General features: G+C 42.4%; 1 protein-coding gene across 4 annotated transcripts in view; it reads right to left on the bottom strand.

Annotated features, from left to right (window-relative positions):
- LOC109878140 (connector enhancer of kinase suppressor of ras 2) overlaps positions 1–26651 on the bottom strand; it is a 106853-nt gene that overhangs the window by 41156 nt on the left and 39046 nt on the right. For 3 of the 4 annotated variants that reach the window (XM_031788419.1, XM_020470357.2, XM_031788421.1), the window contains exons 5-6: positions 9876–9917; positions 6484–6603 (exon numbers count right to left, since the gene is read on the bottom strand). In XM_031788419.1, the coding sequence (XP_031644279.1) occupies positions 6484–6603; positions 9876–9917 (162 nt within the window). The remainder of the gene's footprint in view (positions 1–6483; positions 6604–9875; positions 9918–26651) is intronic. The other variant, XM_031788420.1, reaches the window with a different exon arrangement.

Raw genomic sequence — 26651 nt, 5'->3', positions numbered from 1 at the left:
GATGAATCAAGATGTGAGTCATGTGTCCAAAGAGGGGGATTATCGGTCCCCTGGGGCCCTTCAGTAAATAACCCCCCCAAAAATTCACATGCCTACCTGTAAAAGAAAAAAAGAGATGTTGGTATTGGATGACAGTTATTTCAAATGGATTGAAGTTTTCCACACCTCTAGTTTTATATGAAGATGTGTATTGCGGTTGTTGTTTACGTTTTTGTCTTGCTTCTGTAACAAATCTCAACATATTGGGTCTGCTGGAGTGTCTGGATTTCTCCCTGAGGATTAGCCCTCTGACTCCCTGACCTGTAACTCTGCAGTGGGATCGCCAAGATGATCAGGGAGTATAAGCCAATTGGGGAGGGGGGGGGGGGTCCAGCTGTGTGGTGTTATTCTCCTTTACATTTGTTTTAGGAAATCTGGATTTCCTAAATCAGATAGTAATACTAATTTGTCATACAGTAAATTAGAAATGCCCTCAACTACTGTTGTTCCGGTCTGTCCTCTCTCGAGGTTATGGTGAAGGTGACCATAGATGGTATCTAGATGCATGGAAGATAATTTGACCAAGAACAGTGTGAACCTCAACACACCCTCTAACCGGCTGAAGTAACGGTTGACAATGGCGTTCAAAATGGTCCTTCACGTCTACCGTGAGACCTGAGTCCGAGCCAGCAACCTGTACACAGCATCCAGTCGAAGCTATCAACTGTCTTTTCTCTCATGCTTTTTCTCTCGGGAGTGCGACATGGGTCCTTGGAGAGAGATCCAGTCCAAACTTCTCTCATGCTGCTGGTGTACTGGTTGGAAAATGGACAAAGACATACTGGATTGTAAAGGACAGTGGCGGCTCAGGTGAGAGACATTATGAAGGGCCATCCACTTTGAACATATGCCATTAAAAAGGGCGAACTGAAACCCTATCTGAAGAAGAACTTGAAGAAATGGCAGGAAGGATGAGTGCCTTTGGTCAAGAGTGCCCGTAATTGATTTAGGCTTATCTAAAATTGTTTATTTGGGGTATCAGGTTGATTGTGGAGGTCTGCACACTGTGAAATGTATAGTAATTTAGACTAAGAACACATTGAGATACCAATCTATCATTACCACAAGTGATGAGAAAACTTGATGCTAGAAATATAAGATGAATATACTGTATGTCAATGTAAATGTAAATTCTGTCAGTATTGGTGTGTGCTAAGTTGAGGTTCTTAAATGAAAGTAATAGAACCAACGTGAAGCACTAAGGACTGTCATTATTAATTTGGGTTTGATCATTTATTAATAGTTATAATTAGGAAAGGTGAGGATTGGACTAACCATGCCCCAACCTCATTCTTATCAAGGTTGGTGTGAAACTTATAACGTGTTCTCTCTTCCCTGTGAAATGTTATTAACATGCTGTAAGGTGATCTGTGCCTCTCTGGCTGATAAGATTTCAGCAGCTAACATGTTTTCTGCTCCTCCAGAGGATGATGAAACTAATGAGCTGGATGAGCTCCTATTTCCCCCTGCAGATACGGACGGTAATGATTGAAGGTTTTTTTATTTTAACAAGTTGAGGGTAAGGTCATCTAAACCCTTAACCTGTTTACATTAATGTGGAACACTGAGCTGATAAGCAAGCACCAACCTTTTGAAGGTCTTAGCAGAATTGTTAAACACCTGGATTTTATATTTTGACTAAGTTGATGTCCCAGGGACAGTCCGTGAAAAAACATATGTCAATCCAACCCGATTCTGGTAAGAGATATGGAAACAACGGTTAACACAAAGATTTATTCACCTCTGAATCTAGAGATCCCTTGAGCATGTGTGTGTATTTTTGATACTCACTCCCATTAATAGAAATATAACCTTTATTATGATTATATTATTACCAACCTAATTTGATTGTACAACCCAGTATGAAGGGTTTGAAATTATGAATTGTCTGGGTTTTTTCCTGTGTTGAGTTCCCTCCCTTAGGAGTATAGAATATTTTGATATAGAAGCTAAAATCTAAACTCTTACATGAAAATAAAATGCTTATTATCACAAGTGATAAGAGGATGGAACGTAATGGGAATTTTAATGTTGGTTCTTTTCTTATAACTCATTTCTATGTTCTATTCACGTGCTGTTCAATAAACCAATTTCTGTGTTCATGCATGTGGCTGAATACTCACTACAAGTACCTGCAATTTGGCAGTACGCCCAGACCTTGTTTTGAGAACGAAAGATATCTCAGTTTGAAGGTCTCAGCTTAGAGAGAAGAAGCCTCGTGAGGTGTTGGTTTGTCACATGTTACGAACCAGTATTGGTCAGTCACATGAATGAAACAAAATGGTAATGATTCATGAATTATGCTAAATCATGCAAATATAACTTGTCTGTGTATAGCTGTATATAAAGACAACCGCTGGGATTGCCCAGGCAGAGCTCCTGATTGACATGTGTACAATGGTGCATTGAGTTGGTTGGAACCTCTCTAGCACGCTGAAAATAAACAGAATGATTGATTTAAGATGGACTTTGAGTGTCCCCGTGTAAGAATTTCCACAACAACGCACATACCTACTATCTATCTACGGGTAACAGGGTTGACGTGTTAAAACTCAACCCGCTCAGTTTTCCGCCACAAAACACAAAAAAAAAATGACCAAAAAGAGTTCACATGCTTTAACACTTGATTTGACTATTAGAAGTGAAATGTTTCATTTGAAAAATATATTTAAAAAGGAATAGTTTCCCCACATGAAAATTGAAAGTTTAATTCACGTAACAGGGTTGACCTTGAAATTAGGGACAGGCATTCCATGTGATTATAATCACATGAAATAAATGATCATCTTCAGAAATGACTGTCAAAGCAAAACAATAACGAGGGGCTTACAATGTTGGTGAAAACTTGCCAAAATGTTGGGGTTAAGTGGGTTAAAATCTTCCTAGAAGTCACAGAAGGTGCACAGAGGGACATGTCAAAATGCCGAATTTTTCACTTTTAGGAAGTATTTTTTCATATAAAAAAACTATATATTTATTGAATTTTCCATGTGGTCTATATTAAAAGGGCACTTCATTTAAAAAAACTGACATTTACAATTCTATATTGGTGTGAAACGGTACTCATTTGGTGGAACAACCCATATTTGTTTCCTTTCAGGGGCTTTAGCTGCGCTTAATTGAGCTTGCCTGGCGTGAAGGAACCAATGGAAGTTGCAAAAACTGCAGATTTAGCACTTCAGGCAGGCTCAACCAAAAATGAAAAGGATGGGAAAGAATACAGATACTATCTGAACCCAGATCTCTGTGTGAGAAAAAGACTGTTGGGGCAGCTAGAGCAGATCAATTATAGAGCTTCTATATTCGGTTTCTCATGATCAACATTTATGATTTTTAAATAAATTCTATATTCATTTTCTATGAAATTCTTCTGACTGGATTTAAAAGGCAACAGGGTTTTTAAAATCACTGCAGTGCAATGTGACATGCACCAGACTGCAGTAAATCCTCAATGCCAGCCAAGTTCTAATACCAATGATCCATTCTAACCAATCACTCTTTGACAGGTCACATCACACCAACGGTAAACTGACTAGACTTGGGGGAGCATAGGTCAATAATCTTCCTCCAACGGTCAACTAAAAAGGGGGAAAAAGAACCCATTTCCACCTTTTCAGTTTACTTGAGCGCATGAAATGGGCAAAAATCTGTAAGAAATTGATATTGTTTCTTTACATAACTTGAAATATGTTTTCCTAGGTGCTTGTCCATTGGTTTTCACCATTTTGATGAAAAGGTCAATACTTGAATCCTCATTTAAGTAAGTATAATTTATAAGAATATACATTTCTAACTTAAGCTTTTTTTTTTTTCTTGCAGAGTGGGAAATGTGCCTTCTTCCCCTCATGTAACTCGAAATATGTCACACTCAGTATGTGTCTTGGGTTGTGCCGTCTCCATGGCAATAACTTTGCACAATGCTGTAGCACAACGAAAATGTCAGAGGAAGGAAACTGAAAATGTGAACAGAAAGAGAATCAAGGAACATAAAATTTAAAAAAGTGGGGTGTTGGTGAAACATGACGGAGTGAAAATGGAAAACTGAGTCAGAGCGAGAGAAAATGGAACAGCAAAGAGAGAAAAGTGGACCTACAGTGCATTCGGAAAGTATTCAGACCCCTCGACTTTTCCCACATTTTGTTAAGTTACAGCCTTATTCTAAAAGTGATTAAATTATTTCCCCTCGCATCAATCTACACACAATACCCCATAACGACAAAGAAAAAAACTGGTTTTTAGACATTTTTGCTAAAAAATTAAATATTACATTTACATAAGTATTCCGACCCTATACTCTGTACTTTTTGTTGAAGCACCTTTGGCAGCGATTACAGCATTGAGTCTTCTTGGGTATGACCCTACAAGCTTGGGACACCTGTATTTGGGGAGAATCTACCATTCGTCTCTGCAGATCCTCTGAAGCTTTGTCAGGTTGGATGGGGAGTGGTGCTGCACAGCTATTTCCAGAAATGTTAGATCGGGTTCAAGTCCAGGCTATACCTGGGCCACTCGAGGACATTCAGAGACTTGTCCCGAAGCCACTCCTGCGTTGTCTTGGCTGTGTGCTTAGAGTCGTTGTCCTGTTGGAAGGTGAACCTTCGCCCCAGTTGGAGGTCCTGAGCAGGTTTTCATCAAGGATTTTGATGTACTTTGCTCCAGTCATCTTTTCCTCGATCCTGACTAGTCTCCCAGTCCCTACCGCTGAACAACATCCCCACAGCATGATGCTGCCTCCAACATGCTTCACCATAGGGATGAATGCCAGGTTTCCTCCAGACGTGACACTTGGCATTAAGGCCAAAGAGTTGGCTTCATCAGACCAGAGAATTTTTTTTCTCATGGTCTGAGAGTCTTCAGGTGTCTTTTGGCAAACTCCAAGTGGGCTGTCATGTGCCTTTTACTGAGGAGTGGCTTTAGCCTCGCCACTCTACCATAAAGGCTTGATTGGTGGAATGCTGCAGATATGGTTGTCCTTCTGGAAGGTGCTCCCATCTCCACAGAGGAACTCTGGAGTTCTGACAGAGTGACCATCCGGTTCTTGGTCACCTCCCTGACCAAGGCCCTTCTCCCCCAATTGTTCAGTTTGGCCGGGCAGCCAGCTCTAGGAAGAATCTTGGTGCTTTGAAACTTCATCCATTTAAGAATTATGGAGGCAAAAAGCCTCCCGGGTGGTGCAGTGGTCTAAGGCACCGCATCGCAGTGTCCAGACTGTGTCATATCCAGCCATGACCGAGTCCCATAGGGTGGTGCACAATTGGCGCAGCGTCATCTGGGTTAGGGGAAGGTTTGGACGGTGGGGCTTTACTTGGCTCATTGCGCTGTAGTGACTCCTTATAGCGGGCTGGGCGCCTGCAGGCTGACTTCAGTCGTCAGTTGAACAGTGTTTCCTCCGACACATTGGTGCAGCAGGCTTCAGGGTTAAGCGAGCAGGTGTTAAAGAAGCGCGGTTTGGCGGGTCTCTCCCGAGCCCGTTGCAGCTTGCATCCATGAGACAAGATCATAATCACAAAATTTGGGAGAAAATATTTAAATATGGTGGCCACTGTGTTCTTGGGGACCTTCAATGCTGCAGAAATGTTGGGGCTGCCTTCCCCAGATCTGTGCCTCGACACAATCCTGTCTCTGAGCTCTATGGACAACTCCTTCGACCTCGTGGCTTGGTTTTTGCTCTGACATGCACTGTCAACTGTGGGACCTTATGTTGACAGGCGCGTGCCTTTCCAAATCATGTCCAATCAATTGCATTTACCACAGGTGGACTCCAATCAAGTTTTGGAAATGTCTCAAGGATGATCAATGGAAACAGGGTGCACCTGAGCTCAATTTCAAATCTCATGTTTGTAAAAAACAAAATGTCACTGTCATTATGGGGTATTGTGTGTAGATTGCTGAGGAAATGTTTTTTTTAATCCATTTTATAATAAGGCTGTTACGTAACAAAATGTGGAACAAGTGAAGGGGTCTGAATACTTTCCGAAGGCACTGTATAACAATGGAGGTCGAGTGAGAACTAATTGCATAGAGTGAGTGACAGCTGGAGGAAAGTGGACAAGAAGTTTGAAGAAATGATCAGAGAGGATGATTAAACAGATGGGAAATAAAGAGGACAGAGAGTGAGAGATGTAATACGTTTGAAATGTAGAGCAGAGAGAGATGGAGACAACATGAGTCATCCCTAAAGGACGACCAGGCTGACCTAAAGGACTTATGTCAGATTAGTAAGATAGAGGTAGAGACAGAGGTTAGAGGTAGAAGGCGCTCAATAGAAGGTGTTCTGATTTTCTCTGTCTCTGACCAACCTGACTAACCAAAAGGTAGAGGGAGACGTGGCAGAGGTAAAGGAAGAAACAGACAGAGCCCAATAACAGGTGATTGGTTAGCCAAAGCCGGTCCCAGATCTGATTGGTTAATTAAACATTTTGACATTGACAGTGGACCAGTTACCAGGTGGTCGCCGGGGGAGACAGGCACCAGGTCAACACTCTCCAACTGGGCAGTGTGGGAAAGGAGCGCCTCTGGACTGCAGTTCAGGATCTCATCGCACACTGCCTCCAACTGACGACACTGACGGGACAGACAGATGTTGTATATGAAAAATGGTTTCACTTATATTTGATATCTTATATGGGAATACAATTTGATTTCTACAGATCTTATCCAGAGTGACTTACATTTACCTTACCTACATTTACCTCACCTAGCTGGGTGAGACAACATATCACAGTGGTATCAATTAAGTACTTAAAGTCAATACTACTAGGAATTTTGTGTGTGTGTGTGGGCGGTGGGGTTCTCCAGGATTCATTTAAGGTACTATTTGAAGAGGTAGGTTGTTAGACATTTCAAAAGGTGGGCAGGGATTCTGCTGTCCTAGCTTCAATAGGAAGCTGGTTCCACCATTGGGGTGCCAGGACAGAGAAGAGCGTTGACTGGGCTGAGCAGGAGCTGACCACCATAGGGTTTGAGCATAGCCGAGTGCTTGTGTTGGGGTGTAGGGTTTGAGGATAGCCTGAAGGTAGGGAGGAGCAGTTCCCCTTGTTGCTCTGTAGGGAAGCACCATAGTCTTGTAGTGGATGTAAGCAGAGGAGCGGGGCGACATGGGAGAATTCGACAAGGTTGATGACACGAGCCTGGATTAGGACCTGCGTCGCTTCTTGTGTGAGGAAGGGCATAGGGCATACAAAGCAAGAGAAGGTAAAGAGGAAGGAGTGGAAGGATGATAGGTACTCAGGACGTTTAGGATTCCTCCATTTCTGCTCAACTGCCCGCAGCCCTATTCTATGAGCTCGCAGTGAGTCACTCAGTCACGGAGTAGGAGTGGAGGGCCGAGACGGTCGGGAGCAAAGGGGACAGTGAGAGTCAAAGGATGTTGAAAGGGACGAGAGTAAGGTTGAAGAGGCAGAATTAGGAGACAGGAGAGAAGGATTTAGCAGAAGGTAGAGATGATAGGATAGAAGATGAGTGTAATGGGAGAGAGAGATTGCAATGGTGCATGGCCGTCTGGGTAGGAGCTGAGTTGGTAAGGTTGCTGGAGAGAGGGAAAGAAAAATAAACAAAGTAGTGAGCAGAGACAGAGGGGGGTTGTAGTGAGATTAGTAGGCAAACAGACTCTAGTAAAGATGAGGTCAAGCACATTGCCTGCCTTGTGAGTGGGAGGGGACTGGAAAAGGAGAAGTGAAAAAAGGAAAGGAAGAAAGAAAGATGTGGAAAGAAATTCATCGAAGCCAGGTGTTACAATGTTGAAGTCACCCAGTATGATGAGTGGTGAGGCATTGTTGGGAAATGAGCTCATCAAGGTGTCAAGCTCATTAAGGAAGAGCAAATATTGGGTGATAGATGGCAACAATATAAAGCTTGAGTGGACAAGTGACAGTGACAGCAAGGAATCCAAATGAGGAGATACAGGTTAGAGGGGGGAAATGTAAAAAAAAATGTGACTTTGGAGAAATTAGTAGCATTGTGCCACCAGCGCGACTATCCAGATGCTCTCGGACTATGAGGGAACACTTAGTCAGAAGACGACAGAGCAGCTGGAGTAGCAGTGTTCTTCGGGGTAATCCAAAAGTGGAGGGATTTAAGGGCAAAATAGGCTGACATGAACTCAGCCTTCTTGACCGCAGATTGGCAGTTCCAAAGCTGCCTGATACTAGGAATTCCACATGGGCTGTGCGCGCAAGGTAGACTAAATTAGAAGGGTTGACAGCCAACGGGTGGGGAACGTGTATAGCCTACAGAAAGAGGAGTGAACAGGGATAGAAAACACACAGTTGACAAAGCTACAAAATAGTAAAATAAGAATCTGAAAATAATTAGGTAATATACTCAAGTGAGAGAGCGATGTGCAGGCTTCCTCTTTTTCCTTCCTCGAATAACTATGCAGAACAACTCGCCAGAAAAGTCTTTGTTTTGGTGAAGAGACCGCCTTTGACAAGACTGATATGACTGCCGCTTACGATCTACGCTTACTTATAATATAACCTTCTTTCACCATGTTTCATTCCTATATTTTGATGTATAAAATCAAATGCTTCAAATTCAGTTGCTGTTAGCATTAAAATTAAACAATTACAATAAAAATTGTTTTGGGGGGTTGCACTGCACATCTAGTAGACACACTATACATACACCAAAGTATGTGGACAACCCATCAAATTACTGGATTTGACTATTTCAGCCACACCCGTTGCTGGCAGGTGTGTGAAATCGAACACACAGCCATGCAATCTCCATAAACAAACATTGGCAGTAGAATGGCCTTACTGAAGAGCTCAGTGACTTTCAAACGTGGCACCGTCATAGGAGGCAACCTTTCCAACAAGTCAATTCATAAAATTCTGCCCTGCAAGAGATGCCCCGGTCAACTATAAGTGCTGTTATTGTGAAGCGCAAACATCTATGTGCAACAACGGCTCAGCCGAGACGTGGTAGAGGCTACACAAGTTTACAGAACAGGACCCCTGAGTGCTGAAGCATGTAAAAAAAAAAAAGTCTTTCCTCAGTTTCAACACTCACTGCTCACTGCCATTGGACTCTGGAGCAGTGGAAAAGCACTTTCTGGAGTGCTGAATCACGCTTCACCATCTGGCAGTCCGACAGTCGAATCTGGGTTTGGCGGATGCCAGGAGAACGCTACTTCCCCAATGCATAGTGCCAACTGTAAAGTTTGGTGGAGGAGGAAAAATTATCTGGGGCTGATTTTAATGGTTAAGGCATGGCCCCTTAGTTTCAGTGAAGGGAAGTCTTAACACAACAGCATACAATAACATTCTAGATGATTCTGTGCTTCCAAATTTGAGGCAACAGTTTCGGGAAGGCCGTTTCCTGTTTCAGCATGACAATTCCCCTCTGCACAAAGCGAGGTCCATAAAGGAATGGTTTGTCAAGATCGGTGTGGAAGAACTTGACTGGCCTGCACAGAGGCCTGATCTCAACCCCATCGAACACCTTTGGGATGAATTGGAATGCCAACTGCCGAGCCAGGCCTAATTGCCTAACATCAGTGCCCAACTTCACTAAATGCTCATTGCTGAATGGAAGCAAGTCTCCAACATCTAGTGGAAAGCCTTTCCAGAAGAGTGAAAGCTGTTATAGCAGCAAAGGGGGACCAACTCCATATGAATGCCCATGCTTTTGGAATGAGAGTTCGACGAGCAGGTGTCCACATACTTTTGGTAATGTGGTGTATTTGAGTAGGAACAGATTTAATCAAAACATCGATATATTGAAGAAACAACAGTGAGATAGAGAAAATTCTTTCAATGAACTAATAATTAGAAACAGTCTTAAGAAAAGGCAGTAGTTGAGGGAAAGAAAACATTGGCTATGAGTGTACTCACGATGGAGATGATGTCCTTTTCTTTCTCGTAAACTGTTGAATCCTGTCAAAAGAGCACAGTGAAAACAACAAGATCAGGGACAGGTGTAGACCTTACAAATAATATACAAACACCGCTGAGACTGAAAAACCATTTGCAGAGAGCAGTATCATTTGACAATTGGACAATCTGATGGTTTCATGTCCCACTTTCTCTGATAAAAAAGGCCTGAGGCATTCTCAAAGACCAGGAAGTGGACAATCCAAGAGTACTAGGAACACTACAACACCCACAATCCTCTCTGCTAACACTAACTGTGACACATGCCATCCAGGCCACTCACGGTATTTACCTCACTCGTCATTTCATTGACAAACACCTTTTTAGAGAGGCAGACCAATTGTATTCAAAGTCACTGTTTCGCAATGTGGATACCAGGTTATGTCAACATAGAGGAGCGAGTGGGAGGTAAATTTTTTCCCTGAGATACAGTGCGAGTGTGTGTTTAACTGGGTTGCCCTGTGAGGGAGGGTAAATCCTGTGAACTCCTGTGAGCAGTGAATGCTAGGATTAGAGTTAACTAATTAAAGGTTGTGTGACGTGAGAGAGAAAGCAAGAGATAAAGGGAGAGAGAAAGAGTCGCTTGAGTTGGATTTATTTACATCGGGTTACCTACATCAAAAAGGTAGCCTAATTTCATAACGAGTCTAAACCCCATGCAATTGGTTGTATATGCCTCATCCCGAAGAACCACACATCTGGAAAAACATTTACTCATTTCGGATTGTGGCATATCGCTGCATCTACAAAACAAAATGGCCTGGGACATGGACGATCTACATTAGACCGCTTTTGAGCTCTGAAAATATCGTCCAAACTTTGATTTTGGAGCGGAATGCCTCTTTAAAATTAGAAGTGAAAGGCAAGACCTTAGACCAAATAGCTACAATTTGCAATGTATACATGCACCAGCCAGGAAAAACCCAATACCCTAGCAATGGGTTAATAACATCGAAGGAGTAGGACTAGACGCATTGTAGCATAGCTCTATGACTGATATTGACAACTTCCTCTATTATACATTTTTCTTCTGTATTTGTGAACCCACAGAACAGGATATGACATCTCTGGGCCTGTGTCCCAATTGGCACCCTATTCCTTACATATCCCTACATACATAGGGAGTACGGTGCCATTTGGGACGCAACCAGAGTGAAAATCTGCCTGCCCTGAAACTACTCTTAGATCAGGTGGGTAATGGTGAGAGAAAGCACAAGTGTAAACCTAAGCTCACTTCTCAGTGTCACTTCCTCTTTGTGTACTGCACGGATACACGCCAGACCCAAAGCACCACAGCACCCACCACCCAGCCCTGTTCATAACAGGCCCCTCCACTTCGTTGTTAAATATTTCCTCAACATGAGTTCCGCACAAACTGTGGTTGCTTCTTAGCAGAAGAATGAATATAAAAGCCTCCATTACTTTTATAATAAATAAAGCCTTCATGAAATTTGGCCTCAGGCTTTGTGCCTTCTCACACATGTAATGAGCCTTCATTGGAATTTAATGAAAGATTGAGTGAGAATTTGCAGCAAATCAGACAGTCCCCCCTACTCCAACACAAGGTTAGGCAAAACTACTCAAACATTATGTTCACTTCTCCAATATAGTTATGACAAATGTATTTATTTTACCCTTATTTTACCAGGTAAGTTGACTGAGAACACTTTCTCATTTAAAGCAACAACCTGGGGAATAGTTACAGGGGAGAGGAGGGATGAATGAGCCAATTGGAAGCTGGGGATGATTAGGTGGCCATGATGGTATGAGGGCAAGATTTGAAATTTAGCCAGGACACCAGTGCTTCATCTACATGTGTGGTATCGATGTTGTGTGTGCTTCGTTGTTGTCTAGGAAACAGATGGTTAGTAAAAAGTAAAAAAATACCCCCAAAAATTTAAAGTATCTGTACTTTACTTTTTATAATTTGACAACTTTTACTTCACTAAATTCCAAAAGATAATAATGTACTTTTCACTCCATACATTTCCCACTCCATACATTTCCCACTCCATACATTTCCCACTCCATACATTTCCCTTACACCCAAAAGTATGTTACATTTTGAATGTCTTGAAGCAAGACAGGAAAATGGTCCAATTCACACACTTATCAAGAGAACATCCCTGGTCATCTCTACTGCCTCTAATCTGGGGGAGTCACTAAATACAAATGCTTTGTTTGTAAATGATGTCCGAGTATGTCCCTGGCTATCTGTAAATTTAAAAAACAAGAACATGGTGCCGTCTGGTTTGCTTAATATAAGGAATTTGAAATTATTTATACTTAACTATATTTAAAACCAAATACTTTTAGAGACTTTTACTTGAGTCATTGACAATTGGGTACTTTGTCCACCACTGCATGCATTAGGTACATGAATATCAGTATCACTACTCATCCAAATAACTTGCATATGGCTCTCAGGTGAATCCTGCGGCTCATAACACCATTTTTGATATGGTATGTTCACCACTTGGGTTGAGATGAACAGTACTACTACTACTACTACTAATAATAATAATAATAATAATAATAATAATAATAATAATAATAATAATAATAATAATAATAATAATAATAATAATAATAATAATAATAATAATAATAATAATTTAATTCACATTGCCACTCATATGGCAGCAGGTAGCCTAGCGGCTAAGAGCATTGGGCCAGTAACCGAAAGGTTGCTGGTTCGGATCCCTGAGCCCGCAAGGTGGAAAAATCTGCTGCTTTGCCCTTGAGCAAGGCAGTTGCTTGCTCAAGGGCAACAACACTTGCTTCCCAGTCGCCAATGACATGGATGTCGATTAAGGAAGCTTCCCGGCATCTCTCGAGATTTAGAGGGGTTGGGTTAAATGCGGAAGACACATTTAGGTTGAACACATTCAGTTGTGCAACTGACTAGGTATCCCATTTCTCTTCCCTAGAGAACATAATCTAATCTGTATCAGTTACAATAGAAAATGTTTCTATCAGACCTTTCAAATACTGAGAATTTGCTTTAGCCTGCCTGTAGTGGTTGGTGTTTGCACTTTTTGGGACTTGAATCCATTGCAACAGGCAAACTCAATCAAGCACAGCCAAAGTATTTGAAATGATTCAGCCAGCAAAGAATCACCACCATGTTTGACCGTTTGTATAAGGTTCTTGCTGTGGAATGCAGTGTTGGGTTTTCACCAGGCATAAATGGGACCCATGTCATCCAAAAAGTTAACTCAAGTTTGCCAAACAGCACCTTGAAGCATCTGGATGATGATCAATACTCTTGGAAGAATGTTCTATGGACAAATTATTCAAAAAATATAACATTTGGATGACATTGGTCCTATTATGCCTGGCGAAAACCAAACACTGCATGCAGCCTGTGTAAGGGGGCAATTACTTTTTCACAAAGGGGGCATTGGGTGTTGCATTACTTTGCTTGTGAAATAAATGAAATAAGTATGTAATTGTTGTGTTATATGTTCCCTCAGGTTCCCTTTATCTGATATTTTTCAGGATGGAAAAATGCTTTCAATGCAAACTATTTTTCCACTCCTCAAATTGTCCAGTGTTGGTGATCGCGTGCACACTTTTTAGCAGATCGCAGTGGAACCCGGTGTGTCTGTTTGCTGCAATAGACCACCCGTGACAAGGACCGGCGAGATGTGCATTCCAAGATGCCATTCTGCACACCACTGTTGTACTGTGCCGTTATTTGCACGATTGTTGCCATTCTCCTTCAACCTCTCATCAACACCCACAAGACCGACGCCGATTGGATGTTTTTTGGTTGTCGCTCCATTCTCGGTAAACCCTAGACAGACTGTTGTGTGTGAAAAGCCCAGGAGGCAGGCTGTTTATGAGAAACTGGAATCGGAGCGCCTGGCATTGACGATCATACCACGCTCAGTCGCTTAGGTCACTTGGTTTTGCCCATTCTAACATTCAATCGACCAGTAACTGAATGTGTCGCTGCCTGCTTTATATAACAAGCCACGGCCATGTGACTCACTGTCTGTAGGAGATAACCATTTTTGTGAACAGTACCTAATAAACTGGCCACTGTGTATATTTTTTAAGAATATAATCTTTGACAGCAAAGGACAAATGAAAATGTCCAAAACAATGAATTTAGACGTATAGATTTGGTTATTATGCTTGAGCAAAAGAACACAGCATAAGCCATGGCAAAATGCATGGAATTGCAGAAAATATGCTTTGAAACTGCAAAATGTTCTCTCAACCGCATGGCAATATCTGTAGAATTGTAAGAAATTTGCTTTCAAAACGACAAAAATGTCCCTGCGCTTAAAAGGTAGACTCAGCGAAATTGCGTTGCTACGAGCAGCACCGCAGACATTGAAAATAGTGAGATGCAAGTCTCACACACAATATCGGTGCATGTGCACAGTGTGGAAGCCATGGCACCAAAACAGTGGAGAAGTTGATCCTAAACGCTTCAACGCTCGTAGTTGTTGCGGAAATTGACCCACTATGGCATTTACTTTCTGCATCTACATCATATCGCTAAGTATACCTTAATTGATGAGAATATCACCCCCAAAAATTTGATACTGTCGCAAAACTGGTCAAAAAGCAGCATTCCCCAAGAGAGGATGGCTTTCAGTTCAGCAGTGCTAAATTCATTAACTTCTTTGAGGAAAAGAGCATGATCATTAGAAATGAAATTACAGACTCCAGTTTAAATCGGAGTATTTCTCCAAAGCTCAGTTGGCCTGAGTCTGCACAACACTTCCAGGACCTAGGATCAAGGGAGTTTTTAAATCCAATATCTCTTGACACATTCATGAAAATAGTCATGGCCGTCAAGCTGCATCCCTATTGCAACTAAACTACTGAAAGTGCTGCTTTCTGTGCTTGGCCCTCCTATGTTGAACATATTAAACGGCTCTCTATCCACCGGATGTGTACCAAACTCACTAAAAGTGGCAGTAATATAAAGCCTCTCTTGAAAAAGCCAAACCTTAACCCAGAAAATATAAAAACATAAATAAAAATAAATAATCTAATTAAATATATATATATAATTTGATTATTTATGTTTTTATATTTTCTGGGTTAAGGTATAAATATATATATATATAATTTTTTTTAAATACATAAAAAAATATTTAAAAAGAAAAATCTGTCTATATCGAATCTCCCATTCCTCAAGAAATGGAGAAAAAGGGCCTCCCGGGCGGCGCAGTGGTTAAGGGCGCTGTACTTCAGCGCCAGCTGTGCCATCAGAGTCCCTGGGTTCGTGCCCAGGCTCTGTCGTAACCGGGAGATCCGTGGGGCGACGGATCTCAATTGGCTCAACAATTGGCTCAACAATCTCAACAATTGGCCTAGCGTCGCCCGGGTTAGGGAGGGCTTGGTCGGTAGGGGTGTCCTTGTCTCATCGCGCACCAGCGACTCCTGTGGCGGGCTGGGCGCAGTGTGCGCTAACCAAGGTGGCCAGGTGCACGGTGTTTCCTCCGGCGCATTGGTGCGGCTGGCTTCCGGGTTGGATGCACGCTGTGTTAAGAAGCAGTGCGGCTTGGTTGGGTTGTGTATCGGAGGACGCATGACTTTCAACCTTCGTCTCTCCCGAGCCCGTACGGGAGTTGTAGCGATGAGACAAGATAGTAGCTACTACAACAATTGGATACCACGAAATTGGGGAGAAAAAGGGGTAAAATTCACAAAAAAAAAATACAAAAATGGGAGAAAAAAAAAGACTATTGCGCAACAGCAACTCACTGCCTTCCTGAAGACGAACAATGTATATGAAACGCTTCAGTCTGGTTTTAGACCCCATCATAACACAGACTACATGCATGAAGGTGGTAAATTACCTTGGCGTCAGACCAAGGCTCTGCATCTGTCCTCGTGCTCCTAGACCTTAGTGCTGCTTTTGATGCCATCAATTACCACATTCTTTTGGAGAGATTGGAAACCCAAATTGGTCTACACTGATAAGTTCTTGCCTGGTTTAGATCTTATCTTTTGGAAAGATATCAGTATGTCTCTGTGGATGGTTTGTCCTCTGACAAATGTTCCTCAAGGTTCTGTTTTAGGACCACAATTAATTTTCACTATATATTTGACCTCTTGGTGATGTCATTCGGAAACATAATGTTAACTTTCACTGCTATGCGGACGATATACAGGTGTACATTTCGATGAGACATGGTGAAGCCCCAAAATTGCCCTCGCTAGAAGCCTGTGTTTCAGACATAAGGAAGTGGATAGCGGCAATTTTTTTTTACTTTTAAACTCTGCCAAAACAGAGATGCTAGCTTTAGGTCCCAAGAAACAAAGAGATCTTCTGTTGGATCTGACAATTCATCTTGATGGTTGTACAGTCGTCTCAAATAAAACTGAAGGACCTCGGCGTTACTCTGGACCCTGATCTCTCTTTTGACGAACATATCAAGACTGTTTCAAGGACAGCTTTTTTCTATCTACGTAACATTGCAAAAACGATGCAGAAAAGTTCATCCATGCTTTCATCACTTATAGATTAGACTACTGCAATGCTCTACTTTCCGGCTACCCGGATAAAGCACTAAATAAACTTCAGTTAGTGCTAAACGGCTGCTAAAATCTTGACTAGAACCCCAAAATTTGATCATATTACTCCAGTGCCAGCCTCTACACTGACTTCCTGTTAAGGCTAGGGCTAATTTCAAGGTTTTACTGCTAACCTACAAAGCATTACATGGGCTTGCTCCTACCTATATCTCTGATTTGGTCCTGTCGTACATACCTACACGTATGCTCCAATGGTCTTCCTATCCATGTGAGAGACGCAGACTCGGTCTCAACCTTCAAGTCTTTATTGAAGTCTCATCTCTTCAGTAGGTCCTATGATTGAGTGTAGTCTTGCCCAGGGGTGTGGAGGTGAACGGAAAGGCACTGGAGAGACGAACCGCCCTTTCTGTCTCTGCCTGACCGGTTCCCCTCTCTCCACTGAGATTATGCCTCTAACCCTATTATGGGGGCTGAGTCACTGGCTTACTGGTGCTCTTCCATGCCATCCCTAGGAGGTGTGCGTCACATGAGTGGGTTGAGTCACTGACACGATCTTCCTGTCCGGGTTGGCGCCCCTCTCGGGTTCATTATATTCAGCCTCATCTTAGTTGGTGGTTTGAAGATATCCCTGTGGGGGCTGTTATATCCTGCCTGGTTGGCAAGGTTTGGGGGTATTTTTGGACGGGGCCCCTGTCTCCCAACCCCTCCCGTCTCTGCCTCCAGTATTTATACTTCAATAGTTTGTGTCGGGGGGGGGGGGCTAGGGTCAGTTTGTTATATCTGGAGTATTTTTCCTGTCTTATCCGGTGTCCTGGGTAAATTTAAGTATTCTCCCTCTCCTCCCGGAGGACCTGGGACCTTGCCTCAGGACTACCTGGCCTGATGACTCCTTGCTGTCCTCAGTCCACCTGGTCGTGCTGCTACTCCAGTTTCAATTGTTCAGCCTGCGGCTTTGGAACCCTGACCTGTTCACCGGACGTGCTACCTTGTCCCGGACCTGCTGTTTCCGACTCTCTCTACCGCACCTGCTGTCTCGAACTGTGAATGACACAGTTCGAATGACATTTACTCCTGAGGTGCTGACCTGTTGCACCCTCTACAACCACTGATTATTTGACCCTTTGAACATCTTGGCCACATACTGTTATAATCAACTCTTATTTTTTTATCTCAAATCTTTTTCCGAGGCACCATGCTTCTACATCCGCATTGCTTGCCGTTTGTGGTTTTAGGCTCGGTTTCTGTATCACACTTTGTGACATCAGCTTATGTAAAAAATGACTTTATAAATACATTTGACCGATTGATTGATTGGAGAAATGGGCTTAAATGCCAACATTTCTCTACAAAGTACTCAATCCCTTTGTTGTGGCAACTAAGTTCAGAAGTAAAAATGTGCTTAACAAGTCACATAATAAATTGCAGGGACTCAATCTGTGTGCAATCAGTGTGTTTAACATGATTTTTGAATGACTACCTTCTCTGTACCCCACACATACAATTATCTGTAAGGTCCCTCAGTCGAGCAATGAATTTCAAACAGGAAGGTTTTCCAATGCCACACAAAGAAGAGTACCTATTGGTAGCAGACATTGAATATCCCTTTGAGCATGGTGAAGTTATTAATTACACTTTGGATGTTCTCAATTCACCCAGTCACTACAAAGATACAGGCGTCCTTCCTAACTCAGCTCCCGGGGATGAAGGATTTCTGGATTTCACCATGATGCCATTTGTGACTTTAAAACTGTTAGAGTTTAATGGCTTTGACAGGAGAAAACTGAGGATGGATCAACAACATTGTTGTTACTCCACAATACTAACCTAATTGACAAGAGTGAAAAGAAGGAAGCCTGTACATGATTCAAAATATTCCAATAGCATCGTGTTTGCATTAAGGCACTATAGTAATACTGCAAACAAAGTGGCAAAGCAATTAACTTTTTGTCCTGAATACAAAGTGTTGCGTTTGGGGCAAATACAATACAACACATTACTGAGTACCACTCTCCATATTTTCAAGCATAGTGGTGGCTGCATAATGTTATGGGTATGCTTGTAATCGTTAAGGACTGGGGAGTTTTTCAGGATAAAAAAATGAAAAGAAAATGGAGCTACGCACAGGCGAAATCCTAGAGGGAAACCTGGTTAAGTCTGCTTTCCACCAGACACTGGGAGATTAATTCACCTTTCAGCAGGACAATAACCTAAAACACAAGGCCAAATCTACACTGGAGTTGCTTACCAAGAAAACAGTAAATGTTCCTGAGTAACCCAAGTTACAGTTTTGACTTAAATCTGTACTGAACAAAAATATGAAACGCAACATGTGAAGTCTTGGCCCCATTTTCCATGAGCTGAAATAAAAGATCCCAGAAATGTTGAATATGCACAAAAAGCATATTCCTCTGAAATGTTGTGCACAAATTTGTTTACATCCCTGTTAGTGAGCATTTCTCATTTGCCAAGATAATCCATCCATCTGACAGGTGTGGCATATCAAGAAGCTGATTAAACAGCATGCTCATTACACAGGTGCACCTTGTGCTGGGGACAATAAAAGGCCACTTTAAAATGGGCAGTTTTGTCACACAAAACAATGCCACAGATGTCTCAAATTTTAAGGGAGTGTGCAATTGGCAGGCGAACTGCAGGAATGTCCAAGAGCTGTTGCCAGATCATTTAATGTTAATTTCACGACCAATGTCGTTTTAGAGAATTTGGCAGTACATCCAACAGGATTCACAACCGCAGACCACGTGTAACCACGTCAGCCCAGGACATCCACATCCTAATTTCTTAATTTCAAGTGACTAATTTCCCTCTATGAACTGTAACTCAGTAAAATCTTTAGAATTGTTGCATGTTCTGTTTATATTTTTGTTCAGTATTACATACAAATCTATGGCAAGACCTGAAAATGGTTGTCTAGCAATGATCAACAACCAATTTGATAGAGCTTGGAGGAATTTGTAAATAATAAAATGGGTAAATGTTGCACAATACAGGTGTAGAAAGCTCTTAAGAGACTTTCCCAGAGACTCACAGCTGTAATCACTGCCAATGTTGCTTCTAAAGTATTGACTTGGTTTTTAATTCAAGGGTTTTTCTTTATTTTTACTATTTTCTACATTGTAGAATAATAGTGAAAACATCAAAACTATGAAATAACACATATGGAATCATGTAGTAACCAAAAAAGTGTTAAACAAATCTAAATATATTTTATATTTCAGATTCTTCAAAGTAGTCACCCGTTGCCTTGATAACAGCATTGCACACAAATAGTACAAATAAAGAAAAACCCTTGAATCAGTAGGTGTCCAAACCTTTGACTGATACGGTATGAGATTATTCTATTCATTTTCAATACATTTGAAAATATGAAGAAAAAAAATGGGTATTGTGTGTAGATGGGTAAGACATTTATTTTTTAAATACATTTTGAATTCAGGCTGTAACAACAAATGTGGAATAAATCAAGGGATATGAATACTTTCTGAAGGCACTGTAAGCCCCTTATTGATACAGAAATGTGTGTTTCTATGTACCTCTGTTCACTTTGTCACTGTGCCTCTTCGTGTGTATTTTTGCTCTTGACCAAATAAGACAGAATGTGTTCCCTGTTAGCAGGGCAGACAGGAACAATCTATTAAAAAGACAGAGGGACATACCTAGGGTGGATCTCATTACACTTCAACACACTAACACCAAACAACCCAGACCTGGGTTCAACAACTATTTGAAATATTTCCAATATATAATTACTGTTTGCTTTAGCCTGTCTAAAGTAACAGATGGGTAGGGTTTGCGACTATTATTATTTTACTTCCATTGCGCCAGGCAAGCTCAATCAAGCCCAGCTTAAGCATTTGAAATGATTTCAAACCGTATTTGAACCCAGGTCTGCACTGAAACAACCCATGTGAAATATTAGGAGCATATATATATATATATATATATATATATATATATATCTCTTTAAATGATGGTGAAGGGACTACAAAAAAAGAAAGTGTTCCTTTTCTCCTTGCTCTATATTTGATAATTACTCCAAATACTAAATACAATAAAACTTTCACCTTAATGAACTACAAATGCTAATTTATGATGTAAGGCAAAGGCTCTAGAAAGCTTTGCATTAAATCGGGAAACAATTCATATTTTAAATTCAAATGTCTCATTTCCCTTCATTGTATACTGTAGCATGAGTGATCAAAGTGAGGAGTCAACGTTGACACTGGTGTCGGTTTAAAATGTAACTTAATAAATTAAAAAACACTTAAATCCGTCAGTTTAAGGTGCATACACACTATATATACACACAAAGATGTGGACGCTTCAAATTAATGGATTCGGATATTTCAGCCACACCCGTTGCTGACAGATATATAAAATTAAGCACACAGACATGCAATCTCCATAGACAAACATTGGCAGTTGAATGGCCTTACTGAAGAGCTCAGTGACTTTAACATGACGTGGCACCGTCATAAGATGCAACCTTTCAAACAAGTCAGTTAGTAAAATGTCTGCCTTGCTAGAGCTGCCCCAGTCAACTAAGTGCTGTTATTGTGAAGTGGAAACATCTAGGAGCAACAACAGCTCAGCAACGACGTGGTAGGCCACACAAGCTCACAGAACTGGACTGCCAAGCGTTGAAGCGCATAGCTGCCTAGATGACAGCTTTGCACACTCTTGGCATTCTCTCCACCAGCTTCATCTGGAATGATTTTTTACCTTGTCAGCTCGGGGGTTCGATCTAGCAACCTTTAAGTTACTGGCCCAACGTTCTAACCACTAGGCTACCTGCCGCCCCAAAATGTAGCACTCCATCACTCTCCTTCTTGGTTAAATAGCCCTTACACAGCCTGGAGGTGTGGTCCGTCATTGTCCTGTTGAAAAACAAATTATAGTCCCATTAAGCACAAACCAGATGGGATGGCGTATAGCTGCTGAATACTGTGGTTGCCATGCTGATTAAGTGTGCCTTCAATTCTAAATAAATCACTGAGTGTCAGCAGCAAAGCACCCCCACTCTGCGTCTCACAAATACACAGCGGTAGGAACCAAAAATCTCAAATATGGACTCATCAGACCAAAGGACAGATTCCCACCGGTCCCATTGCTCATGTTTCTTGGCCCAAGCAAGTGTCCTTTAGTGGTTTCTTTGCAGTAATTCAATTATAAAGGCCCGAATCGATGTTGAGATGTTACTCTGTGAAGCATTTATTTGGGCTGCAATCTGAGGTGCAGTTAACTCTAATGAACTTATCCTCTGCACAAGAGGTAACTCTGGGTCTTCCTTTCCTGTGGCGGTCCTCATGAGAGCCAGTTTCAACATAGCGCTTGAAGGTTTTTGCGACTGCACTTTCAAAGTTCTAGAAATGTTCCGTTTTGACCGACCTTCATGTCTTAAAGTAATGATGGACTGTCATTTCCCTTTGCTTATTTGAGCTGTTCTTGCCATAATATGGACTTGGCCTTTTGCCAAATAGGGCTATCTTCTGTATACCACCCCTACCTTGTCACAACACAACTGATTGGCTCAAACACATTAAGAAGGGAAGAAATTCCACAAGGCACACCTGTTAATTGAGAGAATGCCAAGAGTGTGCAAAGCAGTTATCAAGGCAAAGGGTGGCTACTTTCAAGAACCTCAAATATAAAATGTATTTTTTGGTTACTACATGATTCCATATATGTTATTTCATAGTTGATGTCATCACTATTATTCTACAATGTAAAACATTTTAAAAAATAAAGAAAAAACCTTGAATGAGTAGGTGTGTCCAAACTTTTGATTGGTACTGTACATATGAGGTGAGTAAAGCAGCATGTAAACATTATTAGAGTGACTCGTTAAAGTGTTGGGTCACTATTAAAGTGGCCAGGGATTCCATGTCTATGTACAGTGCCTTGCGAAAGTATTCGGCCCCCTTGAACTTTGCGACCTTTTGCCACATTTCAGGCTTCAAACATAAAGATATAAAACTGTATTTTTTTGTGAAGAATCAAGCAGTTTTGACACACCTACTCATTCAAGGCAGTTTGCCCCCGGCAGGACAGACCGTACCACCCTACGGAGAGCCCTGCGGTTGCGGGCGGAGCAGTTTCCATACCAGGCGGTGATACAGCCCAACAGGATGCTCTCAATTGTGCATCTGTAAAAGTTTGAGGGTCTTAGGGGCCAAGCCAAATTTCTTCAGCCTCCTGGGGTTGAAGAGGTGCTATTGCACCACATTGTCTGTGTGGGTGGACCATTTCAAATGGTCAGTGATGGGTACGCTGAAGAACTTGAAGCTTTCCACCTTCTCTACTGCGGCCCCGTCGATGTGGATAGAGGCATGCTCCCTCTGCTGTTTCCTGAAGTCCACAATCAGCGCCTTCGTTTTGTTGACATTGAGGGAGTGGTTATTTTCCTGGCACCATTCCGCCAGGGCCCTCATCTCTTCCCTGTCTCGTCGTTGTTGGTAATCAAGCCTACACCTGTTGCGTCATCTGCAAACTTCATGATTGAGTTGGAGGCGTGCGTGGACACACAGTCATGGTGAACAGGGAGTACAGGAGGGGGCTGAGCATGCACCCTTGTGGGACCTTGTGTTGAGAATCAGAAAAGTAGTGTTGTTTCCTACCTTTACCAACTGGGGGGCGGTATGTCAGGAAGTCAGACCCAGAGCTCAATGATGAGCTTGGAGGGTACTATGGTGTTATAGTGAATGAACAGCATTCTGACATAGTTATTCCTCTTGTCCAGAGCAGTGTGCAGTGTTATGGCAATTGCATTGTCTGTTAACCTATTGGGGCGGTAAGCAAATTGAAGTGGGTCTAGGGTGACAGGTAAGGCGGAGGTGGTATGATCCTTCACTAGCCTCTCAAAGTACTTCATGATGACAGAAGAGAGTGCTTCGGGGCGATAGTCATTTAGTTTAGTTCCTTTTGCCTTCTTTTGTACAGGAACAATGGTGGCCATCTTGAAGCATGTGGGGACAGCAGACTGGGATAGGAGAGATTGAATATGTCCATGAACACACCAGCCAGCTGGTCTGTGCATGCTTCTGAGGACACGGCTAGGGATGCCGTCTGGGCCGGCAGCCTTGCGAGGGTTAACATGTTTAAATGTCTTACTCACGTCGACCACGGAGGAGAGCCCACAGTCCTATTCGATCGGGTTCAAGTCCGCGCTCCGGCTGGGCCACTCAAGGACATTCAGAGACTTGTCCCGAAGCCAATCCCGAGTTGTCTTGGCTGTATGCTTAGGGTTATTGTCGTGTTGGAAGGTGAACCTTCAACCCAGTCTGAGGTCCTGAACACTCTGGAGGAGTATCTCTCTGTATTTTGCTCCGTTCATCTTTCCCTCGATCCTGACTAGTCTCCCAGGCTCTGCTGCTGAACAACATCCCCACAGCATGATGCTGCCACCACCATGCTTCACTGTAGGCCTGGTTTCCTACAGACGTGACGCTTGGCATTCAGGCTGAAAAGTTCAATCTTGGTTTCATCAGACCAGAGAATCTTGTTTCTCATGGTCTGAGATTCCTTTAGGTGCCTAACTCCAAGCGGGCTGTCATGTGCTTTTTACTGAGCCGTGGCTTCCGTCTGGCCACTCTACCATAAAGGCCTGATTGGTGGAGTGCTGCAGAGATGATTGTCCTTCTGGATGGATCTCCCATTTCCACAGAGGAACTCTAGTCACCTCCCTGACCAAGGCCCTTCTCCCCCGATTGCCAGGCAGCCAGCTCTAGGAAGAGTCTTGGTGGTTACAAACTTCTTCCATTTAAGAAATGATGGAGGTCACTGTTCTTGGGGACCTTCAATGCTGCAGAAATGTTTTGGCCCTCTTCCCCAGATCTGGGCCTCGACACAATCCTGTCTCAGCACTCTACAGACAATTCCTTTGACTTCATGGCTTGGTTTTGGCTCTGACATGCACTGTCAACTACGGGACCTTACATAGACAGGTGTGTGCCTTTCCAAATCATATCCAATCAATTGAATTTACCACAGGTGGACTACAATCAAGTTGTGGAAACAAAGGATGATCAATGGAAACAGGATGCACTTGAGCTTAATTTCGAGGGTCTGAATAATTATGTAATTAAGGTATCCGTTTAAAATGTCTAGAAACCTGTTTTCACTGTCATTGTGACAGTGTAGATTGACAAATACATTTTAGAATAAGGCTGTAAAGTAACGAAATGTGGAGGAAGTCACGGGGTCCGAATACTTTCCGAATGCACTGTAGTATGTCAACCAGACCACTAACCAGACCTCCCTGATGTCGAGGGGTTGTGTTGAATGCAGAAGACACATTTCAGTTGAATGCAGTTGTGCAACTAACTAAGGTATCCCCATTTCCCCGTAGTAAGAAGCTCCACGCTGCATAACATCTTAGAGAAGCCATACTCAATGTTCTAAACTACAGTAGCCTATATACTGTCACGCTTCTGTATTATTACCATCAGGCCATTGGAAACGTAGATGTAAACACTAACGGCTTTGCATTATGTTAGCCATCTCCTTCTCACATACCTCAATACGACTCCTTCAAGCAACTCTTGCTTGATCCTCTCTCCACGTTTAAATTAGCTGAATTGAGAATCTGTTCTCTTTCTCCCCCCCCCCCCCCCCCCCCCCACACACACACGCTCTCGCTCTCTCTCTGTCTAGTATGTACCGCTCTCTGTAGTGGACTTTGCTTGCTGTTGCTCTAACCGATTCCAGTCCGATCTTGTCCTGTACTCTCCAGTCCTACAGAGTTAAGAGTACCGATTGAGCCTATCCACTAGATTCCTACAGAGCCACTAGTTAGTGGAGCACTATAGGATCACAGCAGCTTACTCCTGGCCCAACTAAATCCTTCAGGGCACCAAGGAAAATAAACCCTGTGAGTGGGGAGGGAGGGAGGCGGGTGGACACGTACTTACAGAGAGAGCGAGAGAGAGCGAGCGCACACACACACACGAGCACAAACATGTGAATGCACCACAAAGACACATGAATGCACCACACATCCATAAATACATTTCATACATGCCGGAAATGAAAGAGAGTCCTTTATTTTCTATGAGGACCCTGAGAGACGTGGTTTGCGTCCCAAATGGCACCCCTATTCCCTACATAGCAAGGAAACAAGGATGGCCCATAGGGCTCTGGTCAAAAGTAGTGCATTATATAGGAATTGGGTGTCTTTTGGGACGATCTGTCTGGCCCTTGTTCTTGTTACAGATTAACCAATTCTCTAGAAACAAGCAAAGTAATAATCATTGAAAGCATCAGTCTCTGAAACAAGGTCACATTAGATTTGACATTTGTGTTTGTTGCCAAGGGCTAACTTTGTTGTACGCAGAGGAGGGGGATGGGGTGTGTGTGAGCGTGTATTCTGCTAACCTTACTAGAGCTATCAACTTGATAAATGATGCCTTGAGAGATGGACAGAGGACCAACCCACCTGTCTGGATGTCCTACGTTATTTTTATTGAGTGTAATAGAAATTCCTTATAAACTTCAGACATATGCTGTACGCTTATTTTTTTTTTTCCCCAACGACAAAACCGCTGTACAAAACCTGCTGTGAAGGACATCACTCGGCCCTTTGTCTTAACTCTCAGCTACCTTGCCTTGAGACTCAAGTGATTGCACTTACAAAGCTGCCTTCCGCAAGCACCCGAGTCTTGGATCCCGACCCCTTAATATCCAGCATCTCTCAATGATACACATATTCCTACCTATGATAGAGGCATATGACTATAGGTCTTCTGTCGCTCAGTTGGTAGAGTATGGCTCTTGCAACACCAGCATAGTGGGTTTGATTCCCGGTACCACAGGTACCTAGAATGTATGCATGCGTGGACAGTAAGTTGCTTTGGATATAAGCTTTTGCTAAAATGGCCTATATATTTATTATTTAGGGGAGAGTGGGGTAAGTTTAAAAAAAAAATTTTTTTTACATTTAGCATCACTCCGTCATGGGAAATATAGTATTCTTTCTAACAATGTGTACATATATTTTGCAGGTTGTGTATCCCTGGAAATAATCAGAATTCAAGTAAACATTTTTAAAACCATAGCTTGTCCAACAAAAGCAGTCTCTAGGCACAACTTACCCCAGGTGTGGGGTAATGAGAGCCGTGGGACAGGGTGAGTTAGGTTGCCCGACACATTTCTATACGGAATTAAAATATTCCCAGTCACTTTTAAAACCCCATGTCTACGTCTAATAAACCATCTTTA

Source organism: Oncorhynchus kisutch, linkage group LG14, assembly GCF_002021735.2.
Source record: "Oncorhynchus kisutch isolate 150728-3 linkage group LG14, Okis_V2, whole genome shotgun sequence".
Lineage (NCBI taxonomy): Eukaryota > Metazoa > Chordata > Actinopteri > Salmoniformes > Salmonidae > Oncorhynchus > Oncorhynchus kisutch.
The sequence above is the reverse complement of the archived record's forward strand: the minus strand, read 5'-3'. Positions and strand labels throughout refer to the sequence as shown.